This window comes from Sus scrofa, chromosome 8 (assembly GCF_000003025.6).
Source record: "Sus scrofa isolate TJ Tabasco breed Duroc chromosome 8, Sscrofa11.1, whole genome shotgun sequence".
Lineage (NCBI taxonomy): Eukaryota > Metazoa > Chordata > Mammalia > Artiodactyla > Suidae > Sus > Sus scrofa.
In genome coordinates, this window is record NC_010450.4 from 11,390,855 (window position 1) to 11,403,480 (window position 12,626).

The 12,626-nt window shown below is 44.1% G+C and overlaps 1 protein-coding gene across 3 annotated transcripts in view; it reads right to left on the reverse strand.

Annotated features, from left to right (window-relative positions):
- TAPT1 (transmembrane anterior posterior transformation 1) overlaps window positions 1-12,626 on the reverse strand; it is a 50,277-nt gene that overhangs the window by 25,432 nt on the left and 12,219 nt on the right. For all 3 annotated transcript variants that reach the window (XM_005666539.3, XM_021101030.1, XM_021101031.1), the window contains exon 3: window positions 3,657-3,775. In XM_005666539.3, the coding sequence (XP_005666596.1) occupies window positions 3,657-3,775 (119 nt within the window). The remainder of the gene's footprint in view (window positions 1-3,656; window positions 3,776-12,626) is intronic.

The window sequence follows — 12,626 nt, forward strand, 5'->3', positions numbered from 1 at the left end:
AGCTCAGGGCAATGCCGGATCCTTAACCCACTGAACAAGGCCAGGGATCGAAGCCGCAACCTCATGGTTCCTAGCTGGATTCGTTAACCACTGAGCCATGATGGGAACTCCAAGAAAGAGCGCTTTTTGCTTGCCGAAAAAGATGGAGCCATAGGCAAGAGAAATCAAGTAATCCTTAATGGAAGGAGAGAATGTTGGAAGGAAAGCTATAAGGCAAAACTTGGCTGATTAATAATTTTGTAAAAATACAAAGTATTTTTATAGTTCTAAAATATTTGAATGGTCTTAGGCTTAGTATTAATAATAGCTTTGCTTATTTTTTACTTTATATTTCACATTTCAAATATTTCGAGTTTGGTGCTTTAAAAAATAATGCTAAAAAGACATTATTTTCTAAATTGCTCAAACAAAATATAAACTACAGCCCATATTATGTAAGCACAAAGCATTCAATTCTGATAAAGCATTCTTAAGGCAATAAGACAGAATCTGCATATTCTGTATAAACTGCCTACATGCACACGGAATATTCTTTTTCTTTTTTTTTTTTTTTTTTTTTGTCTTTTTGCTATTTCTTGGGCCGCTCCCGCGGCACATGGAGGTTCCCAGGCTAGGGGTCGAATAGGAGCTGTAGCCTCCGGCCTATGCCAGAGCCACAGCAACGTGGGATCCGAGCCGTGTCTGCAACCTACACCACAGCTCACGGCAATGCCGGATCGTTAACCCACTGAGCAAGGGCAGGGACCGAACCCGCAACCTTATGGTTCCTAGTCGGATCCGTTAACCACTGCGCCACGACAGGAACTCCCACACGGAGTATTTTAAAGTGCTGAAGTTCTGTTACATAATTTAAACTGCATTTTACATTTTATACATATATATCTATTTACTAGTGATGACATAAAATGTAATTTTTTCAGTTGATCTAAATTGCAGAAACAGCAAGAACTGTTCGCACAGGAAATCTTAATGGAGTCTTCAATGCAGCGTAAAAGGCTGCCCTCTAGTGTCATACGGCACAGGGAACTCTGCCCTTGAAAACAACATTCTTGAATTTGGTTTTAAAATGTTACTTAGATTAATATAGATCGAAAAGTATTTAAATATGCAAAAGTTATCATCTTTAATTTATATGCTAAACAAAAACTTAGGCTGTTCAACAACAACATGGCTCTTCAAATAAGAGCCTGAAAAAAGAGGCCCTGGAAACACGGCCAATCCCTGCTGTCACTCACCCTGCGAACGTGAACAGCCACTGAGCACTCACACAGCCAAGAAGGCGCCCCCCCGGAAGGAAGGGAGTTTTCAGGTTACACATCCTTTTGATGCTTTATCTCATCATGCCAACAGCCACACAGAACTTACTCTGTCTTTAAAAGCTATTCACTTAAAGACAGCTAGAGCATGAACGTGTCTCACGCTGTTGATCGAAGAACAATTCAAAAGTAATCTACCTCAGAGTGTAGACAGGAAAATCTCTACATGGCATACGCTATTTTATCAGGTGGCCTTGCCTGACTTTATCCAACTTTCTATGTGTCCATCCTTGTTTTGCAATCACACATGAAGATTTCTACTTAGTAATGTCTTCTTAGATCTTTTTTCTTCTGGTCTTCTGAAAAGGTAACTGAAATAACCATGGTTTTATTGAGTTCCCAATAGTAATAAAGGAATAGTGACAGCCTGCGAGTTTAGGCTTTGTTAATATTAAAGGACCATGCTACAAACGTCTTTAAAAAAAGATTGGCTGATACGAATAAAGACTTCTTAAAAATTCTCCCAAAGGCATAAAGCATGTGCTTGAATATCTTAAAAGTTGATGGTAAATTTCTAAAAAAGATTCTCCCAACTGATTAACATGGAATTAATAAAATATAGTAACATAATTCTTTCATTCTGGAAGGAGAGCAAGATATAGACTATAAAGTGTCACATATAATAATGATACGATCTTAATTCTTAGAATTGTTATAGTCCACGTGATCTTGCAAAGTAGAGTTTTTAACTCATCACAATATGATCATTACAATCAATAAATTCTTCCAACTTATACTGCAGGGATTTCTTCCTTATTAAAACTGATTAAGGACCTGCTGTATGGGACAAGGAACTCTGCCCGATACTCTGTCAAAACCCGTATGGGAAAAGAATCTGAAAAAGAATGAATGTGTGTATATACGTAACTGAATCACTCTGTTGTATAACAGAAATTATCGCAACATTGTAAATCAACTATACTTCAATAAAACTTTAAAAAATGGAAAAAAAAAAACTGATGAAGGCTCATTTTTAAAAGGACTGTATACGTTATCCAGTGCTTACTAATTACCAAATATATGCTCATTTACTACTTTAAAAGAGCATCTTCCATAACTTTGATTTCTAAAAAAAGAATCAACATATAATCCTGTGTACTATTCAGTTTTATAACTCAGTTTCCATGGTCACGAATAATGTTATTAATTATATATTTAATTTACCGTGGAAGAGTCACTTACCATATCGTTATAAAGTTTCACATATTATTGTCCGTTTGAGTCTTTAGAAACATTTTCGGAATGAAATGCATTTAGAAAAGTGCTGCATGTTAGCAATGTAACTTGGGCAACTATGCCGAGAACTCTATAATAATGTCACAGAGAGTGACTGCACAGAGAGTGGCATGTTGATACAATTACACAGAGAAAACAACAACAAAATCCAAAGCTCTAATCTCAAGACAAAGAAGGCATTAAGATTCATGTAAGCTTTGCATTTTCATCTTCCTGTTTCTAGTTTTGGTAGAGAAGGGAAGGAGGAAACTAGCATCTGCTCCTGTCTACCACAAACCAGGCACCGTGCTGGGGAGTCTTTTTCCATTTCTCGGTCTGTGGCGAAAGGTGCTAGGCTCTCCATATCCCCTTTTTACTGATGTGGACACAGGCTTAGAGAGCCTCCGCAGCTGCCCACAACTCATCAGCTCATCCGTGCTGGGCGGGGCTGCCAGATCCTTCCGAGAAGGACAAGTCTTCACGAGTTTTCTGTACTTCTGAATCAGAGGGCCCCTCGCCTGTAAGCAGCGGCCAAGGCTCCCCATGCCATTGACTCTCAAATGAGGAGGAGGAGGAACCCAGCGTCAGAGCCCCCACCCACCCCCCCGCCCCGTCCCCCCAGTACCCGGTCCTCACTTTACAGATGATGCCCAGGAGGCCAAGGGACTTGAAGAAAATAAAGGCAGAGGGTGAGGCCTTGGCTCTCAGGGACCAGACCTTTCTACTCTCCTACACAGCCTTGTGCATTATGAACACTGGTTAACTGGCCCCAGTAAAGTTTGGATTCAAAACCATTTGGAAAAAGAGAAAAGTACATACGACAAGTAGAAATATTATATAAACATACTACATAGTATTCATTAAAAAGATAAACAGCATTCGTTTACACACTAAAGGCTGAAAGAAACTTTTTTTTTTAATTTTCCCACTGTACAGCAAGGGGGTCAGGTTATCCTTACATGTATACATTGCAATTACAGTTTTTTCCCCCACCCTTTCTTCTGTTGCATGAAAGAAACTTAATGAAGTATCCCTAGTCTAAAAAAATCTATCCAAGTGATTATTTAAACTACAAATAGTAAAACCAATATAAACATTTAAAATAGTTTACAATCTTAAACTTACCTTAAGCCATAGCAAGGCAGCGTGAAAAGCCTGAACAGCGCCAGGAAAATTCTTAAAGGAAGCAAGGTGAACACATACAGAAATGCATCCAGGCACAGGAAGATTCCAAAAAACATGAGCTGGATTTTAAAAGAAGAGAAGAACAAAAAAAACAAATTGTAAAATAAATTTTCTTTCAAATACCATAGACGGAAATTTCAAGCAATCAATGAATTTCTAAACTTTGTAGGAAATTCATTTCTCTTAACTTTGTCATGGGAATGACAAATTAACAGTTCTGCTTGTGTAAATGGGCCATATTTTAATGAAAAATCCCTTTTCGAAATGCAAGTTTGCAGCTCCTCTTCCAGAGCTTGTGGTTTACCACCGACACAAGTCAATTACTCAAATAAATTGCCCTTGACCATAGCTGTGAAAAACGTCTGATACAGTTTTCTGGGTACTTCCTCAAATTTTGGAGATACTATAGAAAACCTTTCAGATAAAACTTTTCGACTCTAACCTTACTCTTATGTAAAGTGATTACTCATTTTAACACAATTTCACGTGCACTTGAACTTGCTATACAAAGAAGGCATTCTTCTTAATTGGTGGAGAAGCTGCTGATATCTGTTATTTCTCCCCCTTTCTTGTGTACTGGCCACATCCTTCCTGTTTTTTTTGGGTGTGTGTGTGTGTGTGTGTGTGAGACATTATACATTTTAACCTGTTAAATTTAGTAGGATTACATTTCACAGAAGGAAGATGGAATCGCTTGATGGCTGGGAAAAGCAGCCACACTCAGGCTACCAAATTCTGCTATTTTAAGAGTAGTGACATTTCTGTATGTCTGACATGCAAACACGGTTTGATATATGTACCTTCCAGCACAACACTCCACGTATTCTTAGTCAACAAACTGTCCTACATAAATCTATTTTCTGAGTCAATTAATTGTCCCACATAAATACACTGAGTACTTAAAATCCGCGCTGTTACTGGTAGGGCTACACCCTCCCCAAATTCACATGCTGAAGACCTTACCCAGCACCTCTGAATGTGACTGTATTTGGAGATGGGAGTTAATTAAGTTAAAATGAGGTCATCAGGCTGGGCTAACCTGACATGCCTGGGATGCTTATAAGAGGAGGAAACGCAGACACGGACACACACCGAGGAAGACAGCACCAAGATGAGGGAGAAGGCGGCCGTCTACAAGCCAAGGAGAGAGACCTCGGAAGAAATTCAGTCTGCTGACACTTGGTCTTGGACTTGCACAAACCATCTTCTGGCAACCTGGAATCCACCTCCTCCACCACGACCACCAAGTGGTGCCCACGAGCTGAGGGCGGCTGCTCTGAGGCAGCAGTTGGGAAGCAGGAGAAAGCATGAAGGGTGTTTTCTTTCCTTCCCCTGGGCTCACTTTTTAGAAAGCTCTGGGTCTGCTCCCGTAAGAACGGAGCCGGCAGGGGGCAGCAGGGGGTGGGGGGGGTCACGGGGGAGGATAAAAGGTTATTAGGAAGGACACCTTCCCCTGGGAATTCACACCCAAACAGGGGACCACAAACCGAGTAGTAAGGGCTGGATGAAGGATGCGCTCTGGACGTGCAGGCTGCTGGTGACGAGATCAGGTTGGGCAGCCAGTGGGGGGCACTGAGGCGTGGGCACCCAGGTAGGTAGAAGAGAGTTAGCAAAGATGGGCACTAGGTGCTGCCAGGGGCAGTAAGGAGGGACAGCATTTCAAGCAGAGACCAGAGCGAGCACAGGCGTACCGTGAGCAGGGGGCTGTGTGGCCAGAGCGTAACCGTCAGACGAGGGTCAGGAATCACTTCGGTTAATCACTAAGGAGCACAAATCTTCATTCTGCATTCCGGAAGTCCCCCCAGTAAACCTACACTGGGGGATCCCTCACTAGATGAATGTCAAAGAGCATGGGTTATCAATTAGGACGTTTACAAATGTCTGAGGCTGAAAGCCACTACTGTTTCAAGGTCACCCCTATAATCAAATCATTCTTATTCATCTGATTTCAAAAATTCGTATCTCCATGAAGGCTACACTCTACGGAGATGACAAACAAAGGGATTATCATAACTCAGGTACTTTTATGACAAGCAAAGCTACAGAGACATATGCAACCACAAAAAGCAAAGTAATTTTGATGAGAGGCTTCATCGAATTATGCCTGACATTTTTAACACAAGGAATAAACTTCTTCAAAGATAAGTAAATAAATAAAGATCTTAATTTGTAGAAAGACTGTGCACACAGAAAGGTCTGAAGATTTTTGTACTTCCCTTATTTTTAGTCTGTGTTGAATTTTTACAGTCTAAGCACTTGACCCGCATTAACTCACTGAATCCGCACAACACCCCCTGAGGCAGGAGCCATGACTGGGTATCTTGCAAGGACAAGCAGGGCTGTGATGCACCAGGCTGGGTGTGCTCTCAGGCCCCTAGGGCACATCTGAGAGGTCCTAGCCGCTGTAGGCTAAGATCATACACCACCCAGGCTCCAATCACTTTACAGGGAGTGACGGGCAGCACTGCAGCTGGCGGAGAGTAAGTGGAGGCCGGCTAAGAGGAGAACACAGTCTGAGTGAGAGACGGTATGGCCGGATACAGCACAATGGAAAGAGAGGAGACAGAGAGTTAAGACCACTTCCAAAGCTAATGTGGCAGAAATAAGCTGCTCGTTCAAAAAGATAAACAAAGCCCCACAAGGCCAAGATCACAAACTGTCTTTTGTTGTTCGCTTGATTGTTTGTTAATATTTTATAGCTGCAGCATGCAATGGCTAGATGTAGGATCTCAGTTCCTAGACCAGGGATTGAACCCAGACCTCAGCAGTGAGAGCGCAGAGTCCTAACCGCTAGACCACCAAGGAAGTCCTGACACAAGCTGTCTTTTAAACATGCCAGAGAACTCGGGGGGACAGGGGGAGCCCTTGAGTCTTTGGCCAGCTGCCCTAGAACCACCTGATGGGTTCAAGAGGTAGCAGGGTCTTTGCCAGGCCAAGGAGCCCTGGATGCCCAGGCCACTCCCACCTCACCTCCCAGCCCTGCTTCTGAAGGGAGCTGCCGGTGCTGTCGCCAGACCGGCCCTGTCCCCCAGGAGAGCCAGGAAAGGTAAGACAGCTACAGAAGGCACGCAGAGGATGCCATCACCACTACTGGGAGCAGGGGGCATCAAGCCTCAGGGAGGACAGGAGGAACAGCAGCCCAGGTGGCCGCGATGCTGCGACAAGCAGATGGCCACAGCTTTCCGGCCTCTCAGTAGTGGTGGGGTGTGACATCTGAGTCAGGGTGAGTCCCAAACAAGGGCTGCATCATAAGAACAACTGAGGGGGATGATCCCCACACACGCTTTCCTGAACCAGAAACCCAAGAGGATGCCCAAGAAATCAGTGCCACAAACAGATCTCAGTACTATTAAGTCTTACAGCGAAATCCCAGGACTGTTTTATTGATAAAAAGATGCAAGAGTGGCTATGACTACATTTTCTTCAGATATACTCCCACTGAGAAACAACACAAAGGCTTTATATGGTATTTTGATTAAGTTGATTATCTTGAAAGGAATTTTTTGAATTAGAACCTAAGTTCCTCCACTAGAGAATATAAAATTTCCCGTTTTGTGAACCCTTCATCGCCCCATTCATGCTGTTCCTCGCAGGAGAACTCATTTACAGGGTCACAGACTAACCAACCCTCTACAGACGACCTACTCCAACGACCTAGTCCAACCTCCTCACCTCAGGTGCAGAAAGTCAAGGCCAAAGGAATGCTCTGATCAGGCCCCTGGGCTTTTCCTGCAGACCTGAGATGAGAAGCTGAGGTTGTTGAATCTCCGCCCCAAGTCTCCCCCATACAGCAGTAACCTCCCCCTTTCAACAACACAGTTTCATGCCCCAAATACAGTATTCTGTACCTACTGCAATACTTCTTCTACCAGGCGAATTTAAATGCTTCCTAAAATTTACGAGACTCTTAAGATAACAAAGAATTTCTATTTAAGACAAAGCAGCTGAATTCAGGTTACAGAAACACACGTACTCACAGGAGAGTAATTCTGAGAAAAGGCTTCAGAATAATCACCACCTACATCTGTATTTAACAAGAAGAATAAACTTCTTAAGAGGCAAAACAAATAAATAAATCAATTTTAATCTGAAGAAAGACCACAGACAGAGAGATCTTGAGCGCTCCTGGCTCCCCGTATTTCCAGTCCAGGCTGAACGCTGCTATGTTTCCCAAGCAGACCTCTGAGGGGTAGATAACCCAATTACCATTCCCTGTCTGATGCTCCTTTTGTTGGAAAAGGATAACACTCACTGTCCTGGTCTCCCACGCAGCTGGGGATGGCTGTGTGACATGGTCTGGCCAAGAGGACAGAAGCAGGAGGAAGCACGCCGGGGCGCTTCTGGGAAAGCTTTTGATTCTTTATAAGAGGGGCAGTGGAAAAGGCGGCACTGTCTATCTCCTCCCGTCTCTGATTATAATGCAGATGCAACGCCCGTGGTCGCAGCTGTCATCTTGCTATTAAAAGGAAGCAAGCAAGAGGACCAAAAGCCAATTTGCCAACGACAGTGAAAGAGAAAAACGGCTTCATTAATCAGCTGGAACAACTGAGACCTCCTTCCTCTAGACTTGTTGAAAACATTGCTGAAAAACCTTTTGGTTTAAGTCGCTGTTAGGTTATTGCTATGTTCACAGCTAAAAGTATTCTTGAGATATAAAATTTAATTTCTTCCCAAAGCTAATCTATACTTCTTAGCCTAACCATTCAAACTAGCCTGAGTCCAGCTGCCTTCTACTGTCTCTGTCCTTTTGGGCATGCCCCGAACAACTTCCCACCTCTGGATCTCCCTAGCGAACCCCCCCGTAAGCCCAAAAATGTATAAAACTGACCCGTTTTCCTCCTCACCTTACCATTCCCTTCATGAGGCTTACGTTTACCTCTGTGCTTCCATGCTGTACAAGTGCCTGGATCAGAGTAAGTAGCCCAATCAAAGACTGAGAAAATTCATACATAAGTGCACGTGTGATCTGTATCTCACTAAATTAGCATTAAAATATATTTGGAAATTTTAGAAAATAAAAACCCTACGGTGAGCACTTCTTTATGATTTCCTGGAGTTTTGGATTCACACAGACGACGGCATTAACCCTTGGACAAGGGATAACTGAACATGGGAAACTGTTCCTACAGCCTCAAAATGCTGAACACACACGAGCACGTTTCCACCTGACACGGGATGGAGGGAGCTCCACCTGGCCGTCTCCGTGGGGCCCAGAGGACCCAGAGCAGAACTTCCCAGCACACAGACTTCAGGAGGCTGCTGCGGAGGCTGGACGTACCTGTTTCAAGTGCTCAGGATGGTGCCCAGCACCTTATCCTTATTTGAAAAACACTACCTGTTTTATTAGTGACACAGAAATGGATGCCAGAGGGGGGATGTAACTGGTCCAGGGGGTATGGAGCAGTGAATGTCACTCCCCGGGAATTTCCTCTCTAGGAAACTGGAGGTCCCCGCCCTGCTTCCACCAGGCATCTGGTTCAAGGGCCCAGTGTCTCTCCTAACTGTAAGCTCCAGCCATGCGCTGGCTGAGGCCAGGCTTGAGGGCCTGGCAGAAAATGTCAGGGTGGTTATCTCAATGGCCATCAGCTAAATTCTGATGGAAGGGAAAAGCTTTAGCCTAAAACAGCCCGACTAGAAAGAAAAAGGGAAGAAAGGAGCTTTCCCTAAAGGCTCTTCGTACCTGAGGTCAGCAAGCCAAGAAGGCAGAGAGTCAGAACATCCTGCCCCTTGCAGGCCTAGAAACGTCAAGTTGATTAGCAAGCGAAGCAGGAAGATGAAAAGCATCACAGGAGATAAAAGCGGGATGCAGGGGAACCTTCAAAACCCGTCCTCTCCCAGTCACCTGGTTGGCCCCAGATGACAGCCACTCCTCCTGCAAACCAGACATCCACTGAATGCAACCTGGGGACAAGAATCCTCTGAAAATGTCTCTTGTTCTCTCAGGGCAGGGCACTCCCAACTTGCTCAAGTGAGGTTTGTAAAAGATTTACAAACGCGTACCATATAATTAACATGCGGATAAGAAAACTGAGGCACAGGGGCCGAAGTGATTGGTCAAGGACTCGTGGTTAATAACCTGTGGAGCCAAGATTAAAATCTAGGCAGGTCAGGCCCTTAACCACTTAGCCATCCTGGCTTTCAGTTCAGGACACAGAGAAAGCAAAGTTCAGTCTCCTTGGCTGAATGGAAAAGAAAAAACACAGCCCCGAAGCTGACAAAGCCGACCACGCAGATTTTAGCAGCAGGTGGAAGACAGAAGCCAAGGGGGGGTGTGAGCAAAGGGGAAAAGGGATTTGTGGAGGAACAGAAGAAACATGACCCCAAAGCCAACAAAATACTCCACAATTTCGTGCCCTTTCATTAGACTGAGAAGTTCAAATGTTAAAAAAAAAAAAAAAAAAAAAGGGCTAATGATTGGGAATACTATTTTAAATATATAAGCAATTCGCCTTTATTAAATGTCAAGTATAACATGCTTCTTACCCACTGACAATATTAAACAGAAAACCCTGTTTTTTTTTTCCCACAACCCTTAAATAGATTTGATAAGAGATACTGTTGACCTTTCTCCTAACTTCAGAGCATATGCATTAATTCCATATTTTATAGTATCTGCAACCCCTGAAGATGCAAAATGCTCTTTAATAATCAAGTTTCTCTTGCTGAAAAGGTTATAGGCGAAATATCATAGCATAGCCCCCAAGTCAAGAACAACATCAACAAAAATGAATACGGGACTATACACTAGAATAAACAATGTGAATACAGAGGAAACCATTAAACAAATAAGTGAGATTGGCATGAATGTCCAGATAACCCTTCAACTCTTACTGTAAAAGCTCAGGTGGGACCCCCTCATATCAAAGAAAGGTCTCAGAGCTACTGGAGTGAATTTATGCTGCTAGGACAGAGACTGAACTCTGGAATTAAACTGAAATCTAACTCTGCTTTCCTCCACGGTTCACCTAGTCTTAGAAGAAGAAATTGCTCTGTATTGAAAAAGATGATATCCATACATTTTAAGCAATAAAACTTCTGAAGTGTTGTTCTAAGAGACTAAACCAAAATTTCCTAAATAGGCCTAAAGCTAAAAGCCTCTCTCATAGGAAACGGGATTAGGAGACAATCACAGTTGTGCATGAGCAGGGTTAACTTCTCTGACATTATGCATTTACACATGTACACACGAAACTCAGATTTCAAGAAAAAAATACTTCCGCTTAGTACAGGCAATGAATGCAATCTGATCCTTTTTCTATTCTTTTCTTAAAAAAAAAATTCCTGATTACAACGTCCCACATGGGACCACAGTTTGAAAAACACTGGTTTATGGGAGTTCCCGTTGTGGTGCAGTGGTTAACAAATCGACTAGGAACCATGAGGTTGCAGGTTTGATCCCTAGCCTTGCTCAGGGGGTTAAGGATCCTGCATTGCCGTGAGCTGTGGTGTAGGTCGCAGACGCGGCTCGGATCCCACGTTGCTGTGGCTCTGGTCTAGGCCAGTGGGTACAGCTCTGATTAGACCCCTAGCCTGGGAACCTCCACATGCCTTGGGAGCGGCTCTAGAAAAGGCAAAAAAAGACAAAAAAAAAAAAAAGAAAAACACTGGTTTATACTGAAGTCTCATGAAGACCTGTAGGAATTTCTCCCCAGAAGACAATTTCATTTTTTTTTTTGGTCTTTTTGCCTTTTCTAGGGCCGCTCCCATGGCATATGGAGGTTCCCAGGCTAGGGGTCTAATCAGAGCTGTAGCCGCCAGCCTACACCAGAGCCACAGCAACGTGAGATCCGAGCTGCGTATGCGGCTTACGCCACAGCTCACGGTAATGCCAGATCCTTAATGTTACCACTGAGCAAGGCCAGGGATCAAACCTGCAACCTCATGGTTCCTAGTCGGATTCATTCACCACTGTGCCACGATGGGAACTCCCCCAGAAGACAATTTAATACTCAAAATAACAAACACAAAATGCTAACAAATTTCTGTGAGAAATCCATCCAGAAACTTGCTGGTTATTTCAACGCTGCTAAGAAAGAAGGAAGAAGGATGGGTGTGTTAACAGGCCTCTGATGAGGCGACAGAATTATGAGGGGATGCTGGCACCGAGCACTGTTTCTGCCACAGGGCGGGTAATAAAAGGGGTCAGACACCTCTGGTTTTGAAGCAGCCCCCTGCGTGTGTCCATATCGTCTGCCTGTGGATACAGGCAAATTCCTCTGGGCTCTCCCAGAGCGAAATGGGAGTCCAGAAGTTTCCCTGTAGTGCAGCAGGTGAAGGGTCCAGCACTGCCACTGAAGCAGCTGAGGTCGCTGCTGTGGCATGGGTTCAATCCCTGGCTGGGGAACTTCCATATGCCACAGGTGTGGCCAAAAAAAGGGGTGGGGGGTGGGGGGAGTCCAGAACTGCTCAGACAAGTGGGAGAAGGAGGCAGTACTGTCCGTAGGAGTGTCCAGGCTGCAGAAGCCATGTCTCTAGCAGTGTCCCCATGTCTCTAGCAGCACTTCCGACCCCTGGCTTATCACTGGAAGAAACAAGGGGGCTTTGAAAAGCAGGTTAAAGTGTCTTAAGAAAGATACTTACTACGTTATTATTTTTCTTTGCAAGTAGAAGAAACATTACCCCCTAGTTCCCCTTGGACAAAATCCTTTTTTTTTTGTCTTTTTTTTTTGCTATTTCTTTGGGCTGCTCCCGCAGCATATGGAGCTTCCCAGGCTAGGGGTCGAATAGGAGCTGTAGCCACTGGCCTACGCCAGAGGCACAGCAACGCGGAATCCGAGCCGCGCCTGCAACCTACACCACAGCTCACGGCAACACGGGATCATTAACCCACTGAGCAAGGGCAAGGACCGAACCTGCAACCTCATGGTTCCTAGTCGGATTCGTTAACCACTGCGCCACGATGGGAACTCC